The 19,002-nt window shown below is 43.7% G+C and overlaps 1 protein-coding gene across 1 annotated transcript in view; it reads left to right on the forward strand.

Annotated features, from left to right (window-relative positions):
- The window catches only part of LOC132405864 (early activation antigen CD69-like), a 44,083-nt gene that overhangs the window by 12,378 nt on the left and 12,703 nt on the right, over positions 1-19,002 (forward strand). Inside the window, exons 5-7 of the mRNA XM_059990855.1 lie at positions 7,549-7,620; positions 14,769-14,840; positions 18,035-18,180. Of these exons, the coding sequence (XP_059846838.1) occupies positions 7,549-7,620; positions 14,769-14,840; positions 18,035-18,180 (290 nt within the window). The remainder of the gene's footprint in view (positions 1-7,548; positions 7,621-14,768; positions 14,841-18,034; positions 18,181-19,002) is intronic.

Genomic DNA, 19,002 nt, shown 5'->3' on the forward strand with positions numbered 1-19,002 from the left:
AGAGAGAAATAACCACCCACATACGCTGTATACCCAGGATATTTGAAACTAGACACCAGGCCACTAACCAATGGAAAACAGCTGCCGTTTCTAAACGGAAGCAACTTTCGACAACTGGAATATGTCAGGCGTCCCCCCCAGGACACACACGCCCCTCAAAATTTGCGAACGTGATGATCCACTCCGCAGTCTAGTATTACAATTGCGACATCTTAGGTTACAGATGAAACACAAGAGTACACCATGCAACACTGTCAATCCAATTGTCACCTCGGGTAGTGTTAGGAACTGCAAATGCCGCACGTGCAAGTCACTGTCCGGAAAGTGCTCACCTTCATAACGCCGTTTGGCATTGAGACAACCATCCGAAGATACTGTTTCTGCTCATATATAACATTCAAATTGCACCTTGTATCTGTACCCAACAGCAAACTATACTAACACTCTTTCAGGTAGGAAGATCACTTTAAAGAATCAGGACCTTCCAATTCAATAAATGGTAGGTAGGACAACGCCAGCTCCAAAAGCACTTACTCAGCCAGAGTTATTAAGGGTCAAATCCCTAAAGGCTGTTACAATACTCTGCGTTGAGACCGGCTGGACCAGTATGCAACTTCATACACCATCCAGAGGAATGTATCGCAAGATCTCCCACTCCAAGTCAACTTCCACTGTTTTGCCATTCTGTAATACAGAGAGAGGTACAGTGGTACTTGTCTCTGATTATTCACTGGATATTTGACAACACAAAATGTGGAACTGGATGAATTTCAGCTCAAATGCTTATTCCCTCTGCAATGTGGGTATCTCAATATCAGGAATAAAATGACCCAAATTTCAATCCCATCAACTCATATTTCATGTGGACAGTACGAAATAAGTTGCCTGGAAAAGCAACTGCATGTGGAAACAAGTAACACGGTAATGGAGTAAGACACAATAAGCATAGGACAGATTAAAAAAAGAGAACAAGAAACAAAGGAACTAAACAGACACAAGAAACAAGAAGCAAGTGGAATACAGCTGGAAATTTCATTCTTCCAACAATCTATACAGCTGTATTCCACTTGAAAAAATGACTTATAATTTAAGAGATAAATATGAAACATTTTTGAAAATTTGGCGCCCTTATTTACAAAAGACAGGATTAAATATATAGGTGCTCTGAAGATAAAATAATTGGTTATTTGCAGAAAGAATTAAATATATATACTAAAGTTATTATGAACTCCGTGGAGCATCTAGGGATCTTCAGATATCCAGGCATTCTTCCTTTCTTTCTTTTTTCTTCTTTTTCTTTTTCTTTTCTTCCATAGGGATGTTAGGGGGGAGGGATTAAGGGGAGGGGGAAGGGTAGATAATTCTTTTTCTTTCTGTAATCATTTGAAAACTCAATTAAAAAAATTAAAAAAGAAGAGAAATAAGAAGCAAGTTTACAGATGAAAACACAAATAAAGGCCAGGCAGTGAACTTCTTTAAAATGTTGTATGAATTTCAAAAACTCAACAAAGAGAGTTAATTTCTCACGCAAAAAAAAACAGACATCAGAGAGCAACTGAGTAGGAAAAGGCAACTGGGCTGGACACAACAAATACACTGAGTCTCTGAAAGACCATCTCCACACACATACAGGCACACACAAATGCAAACTAACGCGTGTGGCCACGCCTCAGATATTTCTTTGCATGCAAATTATTCACACTCTATTTACAGAGAAAAGGGATGCAGGTCGAATGACAGCCACCCTACAACAATGAGGGGCTAACCATCACCCGATTTCAACTGCTGGGATATATTGGTCATGGCCTTTTGTAGCGAAGCCTGAATGGAATGTGAGGAACTTAGTAGATGAAAAAAGGAGGGCTTACCTGCAGAGGTCTTCAAATATAAGACTTCATCTTCAACAGCCTCTGTCTATTATTCCGCAGACAATACTTTCTCCACAATGCATAGAGGGCAGGGATGGGACCTCCATTTCCCTCCTGCTCCAGGATTCCAGCATCACCAAAATCATTTTATTTACGGAATATACGGCATTCCCCTCCGCCACCCTCATCCAAGCCTCCCTGTCTACTTATTCAACTTCCGTCCTCTGTTACATACTCCAAATCTTGCAATACTTGAATCGCTGTACTTACAGGATGACTAATGTCTGGTGCTATTGAAGACAGCACTATCCCTGTTATTGGAAAAAACTATGTAATAACCACGTATCTTATCATTCCAGAAGTTAATTTAATCTCCTCCAGTGGGTTTCCACTATCGCGTCATAATTTGCTGCTAAAAGCCCACTGTCGTAGAAATTCAGTACCCTCCTCTACTGTGCTCCATTCCACTTGGATTTTAAATTTTAGTCAGTAAAATTGGGATGCAGTACTTAAGTTTACCAGCAGCCGTTATGTTACCCGAACCCATAGTGATGCTCAGGGGAAGGAAGCAGTGCTCTCAGGGTGTTATTGATCGAGTGATGGGACGATAAACCGCCACCCACCCCCGCTCTACCATTCCCTGCTGTATGGCATTATTTCAGGTCATTGGAATCACTCCCCAGACTTGTGACATTATGCTGCCATTTTGTGATGTTAAATGGCTCCACAAAGTTGGAATCCACAGGCAAGGCAAGTATGATCAGACTGGTGAAATTTTGAGCACGGATGAGGTTCTGGTTTTGATTTGACGTTGCCGACGAGAGAATGCAGGTATGGGGAAGTAGAATAAGATGGGTGAAGTGAGAAAAGGTGATTGTGGCAGAAAGGCATGAAGCTGTGAGAGACAATAGAAACATGGAGAGTTTGTTAGCCGTGGGGATATGAGGGGTGCTGACGAGACTGTGGCGATTCCATGAGTTAAAATTATGCTGCGACTGTAACTACGCCAAGTTCAATGGCATTATCTAGAAACGTAGTAAAAAAATACGTCACTGGCTTCTGTGCAGTCCATTCCATTGCCTCCAGTGTACCTCTTACATCTCTGCCGATCATTTTGCAGTTCCCCAAGTAGCTGGATATATTTGCTCAGCTAAGCATTTCATCAAACTCCACTAGTTTACTGTAGAAACACAGACAAAGTGATGGAGGAACTCAGCAAGCCGCGTATCATCTATGGAAAAGAGTGTGGGCGTCGTTTGGGTCCGACACTTTTTGTTTGTGATCTTACTTCAAAAGTATGTTTTCGGCCAAATATCAAATGCCTATATTGGCCGAGGGAAGAGAAACAACCTGGCTGAGCTAGGCAGATAGTTTACAGTGCTCCAGTAATGTCTACTAATTATATTGTTCTCGGGAGCTTTCTCTGTCAACTTACTATTTCTGAACACGAAGTCAAATTGTGGGAATACGCTTTCGGTTTTCGATATCTTTAATGTGCAGAGGATAGAGATAGATTAATTCAGCGACTCTGTGAAATAGAATTTAAAATGAAAATATGTGGCATTATGCAGTTCACGAAGGGTAATCTGATGGTAAGATAATATGACCATAAAACAGAGTAGAATTAGTCCAATCAGCCCATCGAGTCCTCCGCCATTCAATAGTGTCTGATCTCGAATCCTGCTTTCTGACCATAAGCTCTGAAGCCCTGACCAATCAGAAAATTATCAATTTTTCCTTTCAATACACCCATGATTTTGGCCTCTACAGCTATCTGTGGCGGAGCATTTCACAGATCCACAGCTCTCTGTTTTTAAAAAAAAAGTCCTGTTTACCTCTGTTCTCTAGGGTCACAAGTCAATTCAGAGACTGAACCCTCTAGTTCTGGGCTCCACATCCATAGGAAACATCCTCTCCACATTCACCTTATCTAGTCTATGCAAGGTAAAGGATACATATCTGGTAAAAGACTACAAATAAGGGAGAGGACAATGAGGTTGTTTTATTAGTTAGGAACATTTAACATCAGTTAGTGATGCAAGGATCTTTATTGCTGGTGGTTTTGAAGTTACAATTGAGGAAGATTGTTTTAATTTGATAAGGTTTTGGATAGACCATTCTAGTGCACTATGACCTTTTGGTTCCTTTGCTTAAGAAAACAAATAATAACACAAAACACAGTCAGAAAAGGGGCATTAGGTTGGTCCCTGTAATTTTGAAGCTGTTCTATCAAGAATAGCAAAATCAGGTATATAAGAATTAATTATTTAGAATATGGAACGCTGAAGCTGAGTGGAAATGACAGGTAGATGGCGAAATTGTTCCACCAGTGGGAGCATCACAAAGGAGGGACCGTTCAATTTAATTGTGCGCATGTTGAAATCATTATCTCATAACAGATTAGAAAAAGCAAGATTAAAAAAAAAGTAACACCTGTGGAAAACAAGATCAGGGTGGTTAATTAAAACTGGAGTAGTCCTGACTGTCATAAGGTGGCCGTTGCGAGCGGACCCAAATGCAAGACACAGACACTGAAGTACTAGGACTAGGATTAGGTGTGTCAAGAAAGCAAGGGAAGTGGGGAAGAAACGACACTGGACAAGACACAGGCCCTGGACAAGACTAAGATACTGGGCCTGGGCTAGGACTAGACTAGGAAGGCGGGACCTGGACGAGGAACTTGGAACCTGGACAAGGACTCTGAGCCAGAGACTGGACAGGGACCCAGAACCTGCGTCTTGACTCGGGCTAGAACTCCGGATCTAAATGAGTGCAAGTTGTGGCAAGGCAATGGGACTGAACATGGGGGCAGGACGCGCAACTCCTGGGCTGGACAAGGACATGAAGCTCAGACTTGATCTTGGGAGACAAGAATGTGGAACATAGAGCTTTGGTCTTGGGAGACAGGATCATGGAATACAGAGCCTTGGTCTTGGGAGAGCAAAGAGCTGGGACCCCTCCTTGGGAACAGGACATAAGGCTAGGGCTCAAACACAGAACACAGAGCCGTGACCCCTCCTTGGGAACAGGACGTAGGGCCGGGACTCATACACAAAAAGCTGAACATGACGAGACAGTGAAGGTGAGGACTCAAACAAACAGTTCCAAACAACGAAAGGCGGTTCTTTATTTGGACACAGCAAGGCTCCAGTCTTGCTCCGGCGGTACAACTTGATGGCAAGAACAGGCGAAAGGTAGCAGACGAGGCTCCAGCCAAAAGGATAAGGACTCCAAGCCAGAGACTGGACAGGGACCCAAAACCTAGGTCTTGACTTGGGCTTGGACTCCAGATCAAGATTCAGACAAGATGTGGCAAGGCAACAGGACTAGACATGAGGGCAGGACGTGGGACTCCTGGGCTGGATGGGGATGTGAAACTCAGACTCAGTCTTGGGAGACTGGAACACATAGCCTAGGTCTTGAGAGACAGGAATGCGGAACACAGAGCCAGCACACCTCATTGGGAACAGGACGTAGTGCTGGGACTCATACACAGAAAGCTGAACACGACAGAATGGTTCCCAACACAAGGTAGCGGCAAACTGCTGGACCTACCTAGCAAAGGTGAGGATGCAAAGAGACATTTCCAAATAACAAAAGGCAGTTCCTTATCTAGACACAGCAAAGCTCCAGTCTTCATCTGGTGGTAGAACTTGATGGCGAGGATGTAGATGAGACTCCAGGTAAAAGCTAACAGGTGAGGCTCCAGCCAAGGGCTACAGAAAGAAGGGAAAGGGAAAGGAACAGTCCAGCCTCAGGGTAACAGCAAAGACAGCCTGGCTTACCCAATGGAGGCAAAGACAGGAAGTGACAGACCCAACCCCAGGGTAATGGCAAAGCCGGCCTTACTTACCCCATGAAGGCAAGGATGGGATACTGATGAGATGAACCAGCACCTACACTCAAACCCAGGGCCACTTATATTCCCAGCCTCAAGACAAGGATCAGGTGCCGATGATTAAGCCCAACTGAAACAAGGGACAGTCAGACGACCCGGAATCCAGAGTCCATGGACCAGACCGTGAACTGGAACGTGGATTTCATGGACTGGACCATGACACCGAGGGTTGTAAATCTTTCTTCATAAGGTTATCTGCCTACTGTAGAAATTTGATTTTTGGATCTTTTACAGAGGAATACATGCTATATTCCGAGGATTATACAGTGCAGCAACGGTCCCTTTCACTCTTTCCTGTTGCTTCTTCAAAAGCAAAAACTCAGTCAGATCCATAAGACAAGATATTCAATGTACACTTTTCTTGAAAGATAGGGGAATTCAATGCAATGATAAACCAAGACAGAAAGGGAGCCAATGCTTTGAACAGAGTAGCCATAATGGGTCAGTCTGAAGGACACCTCATATTCTGTCAGGCTAGTCTTCAGCCCCTTGGCACGAACATTGAATTCTCCAACTTCCAGTAATTCCCTCCCCCTTCTTTCCCCATTCCAGTTTCACTCTGCCCTTTCCTTCAGCTGCCTATCACCACTCTCCATGATTCTGTCTTTTTTTACTACCCATACTACCCTTACATTCCTTCTTCACCTTTCATGCCTACACCCTCCCCACTTCCCCTCCCCCACCCCTTGGTCTTTCCTCTTACTGGTTTTTCACCTGGCACCTACCAGCCTTCTCCTTCCCAGCCTCACCCCACCTTCTTTATAGGGACCCTGCCCCCTCCCTCTTCAGTCCTGATGAAGGGTCTCGGCCCAAAACGTTGACTGCTCATTTCCACGGACGCTGCTCGACCTGCAGAGTTCCTCCAGTGTGTTGTATGTGTTGCAATAAACCATGCCTGATTTTTTTTCACCTGTCTGTGAAGGCTGTGGTAAATCCAGGCTTCCCAAGTCTCAATGTTACTGGAGCAATGCATAGCTGTTCCACACTGAGGAATGAAATGGCAGCAAATCACTCTATTCCGTATACCATTAAGTCCCTCTGCCCATGGAGGGATCCTGTGTCACATTTTATTCCTGGAGATTCCATCAGTAGAGTAACCAATTAGCTTTTCCTCGACTGTTACCTTAATCCATGGACGAACGGCGGCATCACGGTCGGTGCAATACTTTTAGAGACCTTGTATGGTATCAACAGGCCCCGTAATACTTCAATTGCCACTCATGGCAGGTTTTACAACTAAACAGAACATAGAGGAGTACAGACCAGGAGCAGGCCATTCAGCCCACAATATTTTGCTGAGGAGTGAAAGAGCATGTCAAAATCACCCAGTCATTAATTCCTCCAACATACTTAAGACAATGTCCCTCCATCTTGCCTACATCATGTGCTTAGATAAAAGTCTCCTAAAAACCTCAAATGTATCTATTGCTACCACCAGACCAGGCTGCATATTCCAGGCACCCACCACTCTCTGAGTAAAAGATTACTCCTCATACCCACCTTGAAAGCACCTATTCTGACTTTCAATGCATGCCCCACAGTATTAGGCTTTTCAACGCTGTCTGGGTTTTTAGAGGAGCAGCTCAGTGGCAGTGTTATGCTAGTGTATGTGTCACACACACACCAACAAATACCAACGTGGGCACAGATTTCAGTTTTCACATCCTGACCAATAATGTGATGGAGAACATCACTGTGGACTGAAAGTAAATTGGAGTGAGTGCAGGCATTAGTTAATCGAAGAAAGGATATACATGGCCTAATATAATGTCTCTCTTTCAGTTAGTGAAAACTTCGAAAAGAAACACAATTCAGTCATTGCACTTCAAGCTGAAATTTCACTGCTGAAGGAAAGTAAGTTCAATAGTTGTCATAAATATTTCTCATTTACAATTGTTCATCCTAGAAACCAAACAATTTATCACACAGGTATTGTGGAGGTGGGTTAGATTGCTAATCTAACCTCCTTTTTCATCTCTGCCCCACATACTCCTTTGTACTGATCCTCCTTTCTACCTCTGCTTTCATTTCTTCTCTCTGCCAGTACCCACCCTCTCTGAACCTTCACCTGCGTCCAGCCTCTCACCTTCCCTCTAGGGCCGTCCGCCTCCTCTCTCACCTTCGTAGACCCTCCACCAACCCCGTTATAGCGCTCTTACCAAACAGCATGAATAAGGTGCTCATCCATGGAACTGGGGTTATATACTAATGGCACCACATGGCAACTGAACTGCAGGAACCACGGGTTGGGTTAGGAACTGCAAGTGCGGCACGTGCCAGTCATCACCCAAAAAGTGCTCACCTTCAAAACGCCGTTTGGCATTGAGACAACCATCTGAGGATACTGTTTCTGCTCATATATAACATCCAAATTGCACCTTGTGTCTGTGCCCAACAGCAAACTATACTAACACTCTGTCAGGTAAGGTGACCATTTTTAAGAATCAGTACCTTCCAATTCAATAAATGGTAGGTTGGACAATGCCAGCTCTAAAAGCACTTACTCAACCAGAGCTATTAAGGGTCAAATCCCTAAAGGTTGTTACCATACTCTGCATTGAGATCAGCTGGACCAGTATGTAACTTCATTCACCAGCCGGAGGAATGTATCGCAAGATCTCCCACCCCAAGTCAACTTCCACTGCTTTGCCATTCTGCAATGTAGAGAGAGGTACAATGGTACTTGTCTCTGATTATTCACTGGATATTTAACAACACAAAATGTGGAACTGGATGAATTTCAGCTCAAATGCTTATTCTCTCTGCAATGTGGGTATCTCAATATCAGGAATAAAATGACCCAAATTTCAATCCCATCAACTCATATTTCATATGGACAGTACAAAATAAGTTGGAAAAGCAATTGCATGTGGAAACAAATAACACGGTAATGGAGTAAGACACAATAAGCATAGGACAGATTAAAAAAGAGAACAAGAAACAAAGAAACTAAACAAACATGAGAAATAAGAAGCAAACTGAGATGAAAACATAATTAAAGGCCAGGCTGTGAACTTCTTTAAAAGGTTGTATGGAACGTCAAAAACTCCACAAAGAGAGTTAATTTCTCAAACAAATATAGCAGACTTATCAGACAGCAACTGAGTAGGAAAATGCAAATGTGCTAGTCCCATTTAATTCACTATCTTAAAGATCATCTGCACACACAAATGCAAACTGAGGCATGTGGCCATGCCTCAAATATTTCTTTGTGGGCAAATCATTCACACTCTATTTACAGAGAACAGGGATACAAGTTGAATGACAGCATTCCTACAACAATGAGGCGCTAACCACTACCCAATTTCCACTGCTGGGATATATTGGTCATGGCCTTTTGTAGTGAAGCCTGAATGGAATGTGAGGAACTTAGTAGATGAAAAAAGGAGGGCTTACCTGCAGAGGTCTTCAAGTATAAGACTTCATCTTCAACAGCCTCTGTCTATTATTCCGCAGACAATACTTTCTCCACAATGCATAGAGGGCAGGGATAGGACCTCCATTTCCCTGCTCCTCCAGGATTCCGGCAATGCCAAAATCACTTATTTACGGAATATACGGCATTCCCCTCCACCACCCTCATCCAAGCCTCCCTGTCTACTTATTCAACTTCTGTACCTGGCTATGTTGTCCTCTTTTACATACTCTAAACATTGCAATATTTGAATTGCTGTACTTACAGGATGACTAACGTCTGGTGCTATTAAAGACAGCGCTGCCCGTTATTGGAAAAACCCATGAAGTAACCACATGTCTTATCATTCCAAAAGTTAATTTAATCAACTCCAGTGGGTTACCACTATTTCATCATAATTCATTGCTAAGAGCCCAATGTTGTAGAAATTCAGTGTCCTTCTCTACTGTGCTCTATTCCACTTGGATTTTTAATTTTAGTCAGTAAGAGTGGGATACTTAAGTTTAACTGCTGCCATTGTGTTACCCGAACCCATAGCGATGCTCAGGGGAAGGAAGCAGTGCTCTCAGGGTGTTATTGATCGAGTGATGGGACAATAAACCGCCACTCACTCCCACTCTACCATTTCCTGCTGTATGGCATCATTTCAGGTCATTGGTATCACTCCCCAGACTTGTGACATTATGCTGCCATTTTGTGATGTTAAATGGCTCCACAAAGTTGGAATCCACAGGCAAGGCAAATATGATGAGACTATTGAATTTTAGAGCACGGATGAGGTTCTGGTTTTGATTTGACATTGCCAATGACAGAATGCAGGTATAGGAAAGTAGAATAAGATGGGTGAAGTGAGAAACGGTGATTGTGGCAGAAAGGCATGAAGCTGTGTGAGACAATATAAAGGTGGGAAGTTTGTTATCTGTTGTGATATGGGGGTTGCTGAACAGATTGTGGCGATTTCATGAGTGAAAATTATGCCAAGACTGTGAATATGCCAAGTTCAATGTCATCATCTAGAAACTTAGTAAAAAAACTACTTCACTGGCCTCTGTGCAGTCCATTCCATTGCCTCCAGTGTACTTCTTACATCCCTGCCGATGATTTAGCAGTTCCCCACGTAGCTGGATATATTTGCTCAGCTAAGCATTTCATCGAACTCCACTAGTTCACTGCAGAAACACAGACAAAATGATGGAGGAACTCAGCAAGCCGCATATCATCTATGGAAAAGAGTGTCGGCGTTGTTTCAGTCCGACACTTTTTGTTCGTGATTTTACTTCAAAAGTATGTTTTCGTCTCCATAGTATAAAGAAGAAATATGGTCATTATAGGTAATTCCCTATATTCATTTTACCATTAGATTCATGCATTTTCACCTAAGGTGTCAACGCGAATCCTACCTCCTGCTTATACGATGCTCCCCTGAAATGTTTCAGTGGCATAAGTGCTTGAAGGTTGGGCCACCTCTGAACAGGAATCTAGACCATTTTTGAAGTGACTGTGCTGTGTTTCGACTCCTTGCTGTCTTTAAATTCTTTTCTGACAGTGGGCATTTCAGAGCACACAGGATTTCAGGTTAGGAGATGAGGGAAGTCCACAGTCCAGTACAAACTTACAGTATTATGTGATCCTGCATTGGTCTAAATCCAGATTTTATTCCTTTCCCGACTATGTACTGGCACTTAACTGAATTCTCAACTACACTGCTGTCAAATCGAGTGAAGTGTGAATTAATAGAATCGAAAATGGTTTATTACACTTTTGCTATATTTCTACTCTATTCGTGGTTGGTGCAACTGTAACAAAACAAAACCCAATTTCCCTCAGGATCAATAAAGTATGTCTGCCTTCTGCATGCCTCCACTCCCATTGGCCAAATATCAAACGTCTATGTTGGCCGAGGAAGATAAACAATCTGGCTGAGCTTGGCTGATAGTTTACAAGGTTCTAGAAATGTCTACTAATTATATTGTTCTTGGGAGATTTATTAGTCAACGTAGTATTTCTGAACACAATGTCAAAGTGTGGGAGTATACGTTCAGTTTTCGATATCTGTATTGTGCAGAGGATACAGATAGATTGTCAGTGAGTCTGTGAAATAGAATTTATAATGAAAATATGTGACATTATGCAGTTCACGAAGGGTAATCTGACGGTAAGATAATATGACCATATGACATAGAAGTAGAATTAGTCCATTCAGCCCATCGAGTCCTCTGCCATTCAATCATATCTGATCTCAGAATCCTTCCTTCTGACCATAAACTCTGATGCCCTGACCAATCAGAAAAATAACAATTTTTGCTTTAAGTATACCCCTGATCTTGGCCTCCACAGCTATCTGTGGCAGAACATTTCACAGATCCACAGCTCTCTGGCTTGAAGAAAATCCTCTTTACCACTGTTCTATGGGGTCACAACTCAATTCGGAGAATGAACTCTCTAATTCAGGACACAACCTCCATAGGAAACATCCTCTCCACATTCATCTTATCTAGTCTATGCAAGGTGAAGGATACATATCTGGGAAAATATTGCAAGTAAGAGAGAGGACAATAAGGTTATTTTATTAATTATGAATGTTTAACATCAGTTAGTGATGCAAGGGTCTTTATTGCTGGTGGTTTGGAAGTTAAAATTGAGGAAAATTGTTTTAATTTGATAAGGTGTTGGTTAGACCATTCTAGTGCACTATGACCTTTTGGTTCCTTTGCTTAAGAAAATAAATAATAACACCAAATGCAGCCGGAAAAGAGGCATTAGGTTGGTCCCTATAATTAAGAAGCTGTTCCATCAAGAGTAGCAAGAGCAGGTATATCAGAATTACTTATTTAGAATACCGAATACTGATGTTGAGTGGAGGGTACAGATAGATGGCGAAATGACTCCACCAGTGGGAGCATCATGAAGGAGGGAACGTTCAGTTTAATGGTGTGCACATTGAAATCACTACGTATCTCATGACAGATTAGACACAGCAGGAGTTTTTAAAAGTAACATCTATGGAAAACAAGATTAGAGTGGTTAATTAAAATTGGAGTAGCCCCGAGGGTGGTAAATTTTTCTTCATAAGATTATCCACCTATCGTAGAAATACGATTATTGGATCTTTTACAGAAGGTATACATGATTACATTCCAAAGACTATACAGCTCAGCAATGGTCCCTAATGCCCTTCCCTGTCTCTTCTTCAAAAGCAAAAGCTCAGTCAGATCCATAAGACAAGATACTCAACAGGCACTTTTCTTGAAAGATCAGGGAAGATTCAGTACAATGGTAAGGCATTTGACAAGGTTCCACATGGTAGGCTTATTCAGAAAGTCAGAAGGCATGGGATCCAAGGAAGTTTGGCCAGGTGGATTCAGAATTGGCTTGCCTGCAGAAGGCAGAGGGTCGTGGTGGAGGGAGTACATTCAGATTGGAATGTTGTGACTAGTGGTGTCCCACAAGAATCTGTTCTGGGACCTCTACTTTTTGTGATTTTTATTAACGACCTGGATGTGGGGGTAGAAGGGTGGGTTGGCAAGTTTGCAGATGACACAAAGGTTGGTGGTGTTGTAGATAGTGTAGAGGATTGCTGAAGATTGCAGAGAGACATTGATGGGATGCAGAAGTGGGCTGAGAGGTGGCAGATGGAGTTCAACCTGGAGAAGTGTTAGGTGGTGCACTTTGGAAGGTCAAACTCCAAGGCAGAGTACAAAGTAAATGGCAGGATACTTGGTAGTGTGGAGGAGCAGAGGGATCTGGAGGTACATGTCCACAGATCCCTGAATGTTGCCTCACAGGTGGATAGGGTAGTTAAGAAAGCTTATGGGGTGTTAGCGTTCATAAGTCGAGGGATAGCGTTGAATAGATGCGATGTAATGATGCAGCTGTATAGAACTCTAGTTAGGCCACACTTGGAGTACTGTGTCCAGTGCTGGTCACCTCACTATAGGAAGGATGTGGAAACATTGGAAAGGGTACAGAAGAGATTTACCAGGTTGCTGCCTGGTTTAGAGAGTATGGATTATGATCAGAGATTAAGGGAGCTAGGGCTTTACTCTTTGAAGAGAAGGAGGATGAGAGGAGACATGATAGAGATGTACAAGATATTAAGAGGAATAGATAGAGTGGATAGCCAGTGCCTCTTCGCCAGGGCATCACTGCTCAGTACAAGAGGACATGGCTTTAAGGTAAGGGGTGGGAAGTTCAAGGGCGATATTAGAGGAAAGTTTTTCACTCAGAGAGTGGTTGGTGTGTGGAATGCACTCCCTGAGTTAGTGGTGGAGGCAGATACGCTAGTGAAGTTTAGGAGACTACTAGACAGGCATATGGAGGAATATAAGGTAAGGGGTTATATGTGAGGCAGGGTTTGAGGATCAGCACAACATTGTGGGCTGAAGGGCCTGTAATGAGCTGTATTATTCTATGTTCTATGTTCTATCATAGAAGAGGAGACAAGGCTTTGAACAGAGTAGCCATAATGGTTCAGGCTGAAGGATACAATTAGGAACTCCTATTTTGATGTATCTATGATGTTTTGTTCTTACTTTCACTGATCCAGTTAGTAAGCCATGCCTGATTTGTTTCACCTGTCTGTGAAGGCTATGGTAAATCCAGCCTTCCCAAGTCTCAGTGTTATTTGAGAGATGCATAGCTGTTCCATGCTGAGGAATCAATTGGCAGCAAAACACTTTATTTGGTATACCATTATGTCTCTCTGCCCATGGACGGATCCTGTGTCTCACTTAATTTCTGGAGATTCTATCGGTAGAGTGATCAATTAGCTTTTCCTCGACTGTTACCTTAATCCATGGATGAACTGTGGTGTTACAGTTAGTGCAATATTTCCAGAGACCTTCTATGTTACCAACAGGCCCCGTAATACTTCAACTGCTACGCAAGGCAGATTTTACAACTGCACAGAGGAGTACAGCCCAGGAGCAGGTCATTCAGCCCACAATATTTTGCTGAAGGAGCTAAAGAGCATGTCAAATCACCCAAAAACTAATCCGCCCAACCTACTCAAGACAATATTCCTCCATCTTGCCTACATCACATTGCCTAAGACAGTTATCATGTGCTTAGATAAATGTCTCTTAAAAACCTCTAATGTATCTGTCACTACCACCAGACCAGGCTGCATATTCCAGGCACCCAACACTCTCTGAGTAAAAGATTACTCCTCATATCCACCTTGAAAGCACCTATTCTGAATTTCAATCATGCCCCACGGTATTAGATTTTTCAACGCTGACTGGGTTTTTGGAGGAGCAGTTCAGTGGCAGTGTTATATTAGTATATATATCTTCTGCACATTTTTGTTATATGATTAGTTTATGTATTGTAGGTGGATACTAGATACTTTCTGAAGTCTACCACACCACACACACACACACACACACACACCTTCCCCCCCACCCCCCCACCTCTGGTATCAAGACAAAGTCCAAATACCAATGTGGACACAGATTTCTGTTTTCACATCCTGACCAATAATGCATTGGCGAACACCACCGTGGACTCGAAGTCAATTGGAGTGAATGCGGGAATTAGTTAATCGAAGAACGGATATACATGGCCTAATGTAATGCCTGTCTTTCAGTTAGTGAAAACTTCGTAAAGAACCGCAACTCAGTCATCGCACTTCAAACTGAAATTTCACTGCTGAAGGAAAGTAAGTTCAATAGTTGTCATAAACATTTCTCATTTACAATTGTTCATGCTAGAAACCAATCGATTATCACACAGGTATTGTGGAGATGGATTAGATTGCTAATCTAACCTCTCTTTTCATCTCTGCCCCACATACTCCTTTGAACTGATCCTCCTTATGTACATCTGCTTTCATCTCTTCTCTCTGCCAGTACCCACCCTCTCTGAACCTTCACCTGCGTCCGACCTCTCGCCTTCCCTCTATGGCCATCCTCCTCCTCTCTCACCTTCGTTGCCGCTCTGCTGACCCTATCTCTCTCTCTACTCCCCTACCATTCTCTTTGCATCCCTAGTTTTCACAGTTCTATGTAAAGCATCCACTCACTCTCCTGACCCTCGTCCTTTGGTCTACTTCCCTCGTCTTTGCTGTTCGACCCCTTATTTCAGCTTATCAGTCTCATCCCACCACCAACCACATCTTCCCCTCCCCCCCCACTCTCGGCTTTCCGCAGGGATCGCTCCCTACGCAACTCCCTTGTCCATTCATCCCCCCCCATCCCTCCCCATGGACCTCCCTCTGGGCACTCATCCCTGCAAATGGAAGAAGTGCTACACCTGCCCCCGCACTTCTTCCCTCACCACCACCCCAGGCCCCAGACAGTCCTTTCAGGTGAGGCACCACTTCACCTGCAAGTCAACTGGGGTAATATACTGTACCCGGTTCTCCCGATGTGGCCATTTATACATTGGGGAGACCCACCGCAGACTGGGAGACCATTTCGCCGAACACCGGCGCTCAGTCCTCCAGCAGTGGCGGGATCTCCCTGTGGCCACACACTTCAATTCCACAGACCACTCCCTCTCCAACATGTCTGTCCAAGGCCTCCTCTACCATCAAGATGAGGCCACATGCAGGTCGATGGAGCAATACCTTATCTCCCGCCTAGGTAGCCTCCTTCCTGCAAGCATGAACATCCAACTTACTGATCTGCATTGATACCCCTGCCCCCCACCCTTACCCCCATCCCTATCTATTATTTTAGTCTGGTTCTCTTTCTCTCTCTTTTCCCCCCTCACTATAATCTCTCCCCCCAGCCCTACCTTTTTTTCTCTTTTATTTCCCATAATTCTCCACCTTCCCCCTAGCACTTTTCCCTCCAGCCTATCACTTCCCAGCTCTCTACTGTATCCCTCCTCCCACCTCTTATCTCCCCTCGACCATCCCATGTTACTTCACTCCTGATGAAGGGTTTTGGCCTGAAACATTGCTATTACATCCTCCCATAGATGCTGTCTGGCCTGCTGAGTTCTGCCAGCATTTTGTGTGTTTTTTATCACTATCTCTGTTTTCTTTTGAGCCCACCACCTCAGCTTCTTCCCAGGATCATTCCTCAACAGTCCATCTCCTCCCTCAAGTTACCTTTGTTCACTGCACACCATCATCTTGCATTACTGAAGCCTACTCTCACCTCTCGAATCTATCTCCATTTCTGCCCCCCCATTATCCCTTGAATCCCTTCATCACCTTTGCTGACATCTCACCTTCCGTTTTCCCATTACTAAGATTTTCGTCCATTGCACTCTAATGGCTTATTTCCCCTTTACATCATCCATGACACCAAAATCTCTACTCTTTGTCGGCAACCTATTCTCTATCTCCTTGTGTCTCCTCTCTTTCCAGAGCCCCTTGTCCAATGCACACACAAACCCCATCTATCTCTTTCCTCTCTTGGCCCCACACATTCTCAACTCCTCTGCCCTTCCTGTCCCTTGGCAACACCATCCTCACTACATCCCCCTTTTCCCGCTTTCCTGTGCCTGCCCTTCAGTATCCTAACTCGATCATCTCTCTGTCCCTCTGTCACGATTGTTTTTCAGCCTGCTCTCTCCTTCACAATGCCAAATAATCGCCCAAACCACAATCCTGACTTCATTAATCTATTTTATCTCTGCCTCCTTCACCTCTTGTTTTTCACTGCATCAACCTACTTCCTTTTTCCACTCATCTGCTTGCTGCTCTCAGTGCCTTGACATTCAGTTCTCGCCCTCACACTTGACGGAAGGACTGAGGACGAGAACTGAATGTCAAGGCACTGAGCCGTCCTCTTCACCATTTCCTCTCTTTCATCTAGAAGATTTGCACCTCTCTCAACATACACTCATTGCCCCATCCTCTGTCCTTTTAACAGCACCGTCTTCTCTGGTTTACTTTGCCGTGCACTGCACCATGTTTCGCAGCTTAACCTCTGCACCCATTCACTCTGCAGGCCCTTTCGCTACTCCATGTTTCCAACTATGCCCACTTATTCTGTCCAGCTCTGGTCCTCTGACTGGTATCCTCTGTTACCACTCTTAACCCTGTTCATTAAGGTGTTGCTAGCCACCACCACTTCAGCCCCTCCATCATCTGCTCCCTCTTTGCACTTCTCCTGCTTCGACTACTCTTCCTTGCTATTTCTCGCTCCACAGATCACTTTACCTTGCCATACTTTGATCATGTTTATACTTGTTAATTCTACCCCAAATCCCCTTTATTTTTAGGCGTTCTTACTCCCTCTGCCTTGCCTTTGTCTCCAGCTAATGCCACAAATCAGTCTGTTCCCGACCTCTTCTTGACGCCTTCTATCTTTCTTGCCTTCTGTCCTATTCCTCGCCTTAGCACCATCCTACTGCCTTGCTGACATCTCTTCTCCCTGCCTCGCTCTCATTCCGTCTAGTTGTCTCCCGTAGTTCCCTCACCCACTTCCTGTGTCGCCAGCTTCATTCCAGACATTTCTTCAACCCTTCGGCCTTTGCTCACCAGTCATCTGCTGCCGTTGTTTGTCCCTCTCTCAGTTTCCTCACTCGTCCTCTCTCAGCCATTCCCTCAGTGACCACACTTTCGTCCTTTCATCACTTCCTCTTCCATGGCCTGCAGTCGATGCAGTCCATCTGCACACCCTTGACCCTCTATCTCACCACCCACTCCTTCTAACCTCCTCACCCTCGTTTCAATGGCACTCCATCCTTATCCTCCCTACCTGCCTACCTCCCGTCCTGACCTCCATTTCTTCAGCTGCCCTCTACCTACATCCTGTCCTCATGCATTTTCAACCTAGCTCTCTACATGCTTCAATGTTTCTCCTTCTCCTGTGGACCCTGCTACCATATAACTTTAGCCGATCAGAATCAGACCTTCAAAGTAGTTTTCTGAAATTTTCTTCAATGTTTTCTCAGATTTGCCTTCTTGTTCCAAACAATGGATTCAGTTCAAGCAAAATTGCTATCTGTTTTCCCCAAACAAAGAAACCTGGGAGAAAGCCAATGCATCCTGTGCATCAAGGAAAGCCCATTTAATGGTCGTTAACAATGCTGCAGAAGAGGTAGGAATTTAGGATGTGATGAAACTCGCTGGATCTGTGGATTTGGCATTTTTGCAATGATTTTGTCGTGTCATGGGGTCATATCCTTTCTGCTCCTGCTATGAAATGAAAGCGTTGTCACCCAGGGCGATGGTCATTCTAGTGGAAACTGTCTGAGAACAGACTCAAACTATCTGCATATTAATAGACAGTCAGATTTTCCTGGTTATCCTATGAAATAATGTTGTATGGATTGTCTTGGTGCTGAATGGTAGATCTGGCAACACTGCACGACAAGAACAGAGGGATTTCTGGGGCCTTATTTGGACTTCTGCTGGGCAGGTTTTCCTGCTGTACAGTACAGTCTAGTATCTAATAGTTGGATACTCCAAGAGGACAGGTATAGAATCATGGGTTTATGGAATCAATAAGCAGGAAATCAGCTCTTTTGCACCATCTGGTCTATCCCAACCAAGGCGTATCATCTATGCTATTTCCAGTTCCAGCATTTGACATTTAATGTATTAATACTACAGTATTCACCTGCTCAGGAGAAATATCCCATGTAATTTTGAAAGCATTTTAACTAGGCTTAATAACTCTTTCCTTCCATCCTAATGTGGAAAGTGAGTATCTTCAACACTAAACATCCAAATCATCCAAATCATTTCATAAGTCCTCAGGCAATGAAGCAGTCCCTTTATACATAAAGCATGACAGAGAGATCAGTTAGTCATTGTTCATAGCTTATGTGGTATTTGCAACACGCAATGACCATTTCCCATTGAAAGGACCCACCCAACTTTGTACACAATATCCTTACTATCACGGAGAGTATTCTTA

The sequence above is a fragment of the Hypanus sabinus genome, chromosome 16 (assembly GCF_030144855.1).
Source record: "Hypanus sabinus isolate sHypSab1 chromosome 16, sHypSab1.hap1, whole genome shotgun sequence".
Taxonomy (NCBI): Eukaryota; Metazoa; Chordata; class Chondrichthyes; order Myliobatiformes; family Dasyatidae; genus Hypanus; species Hypanus sabinus.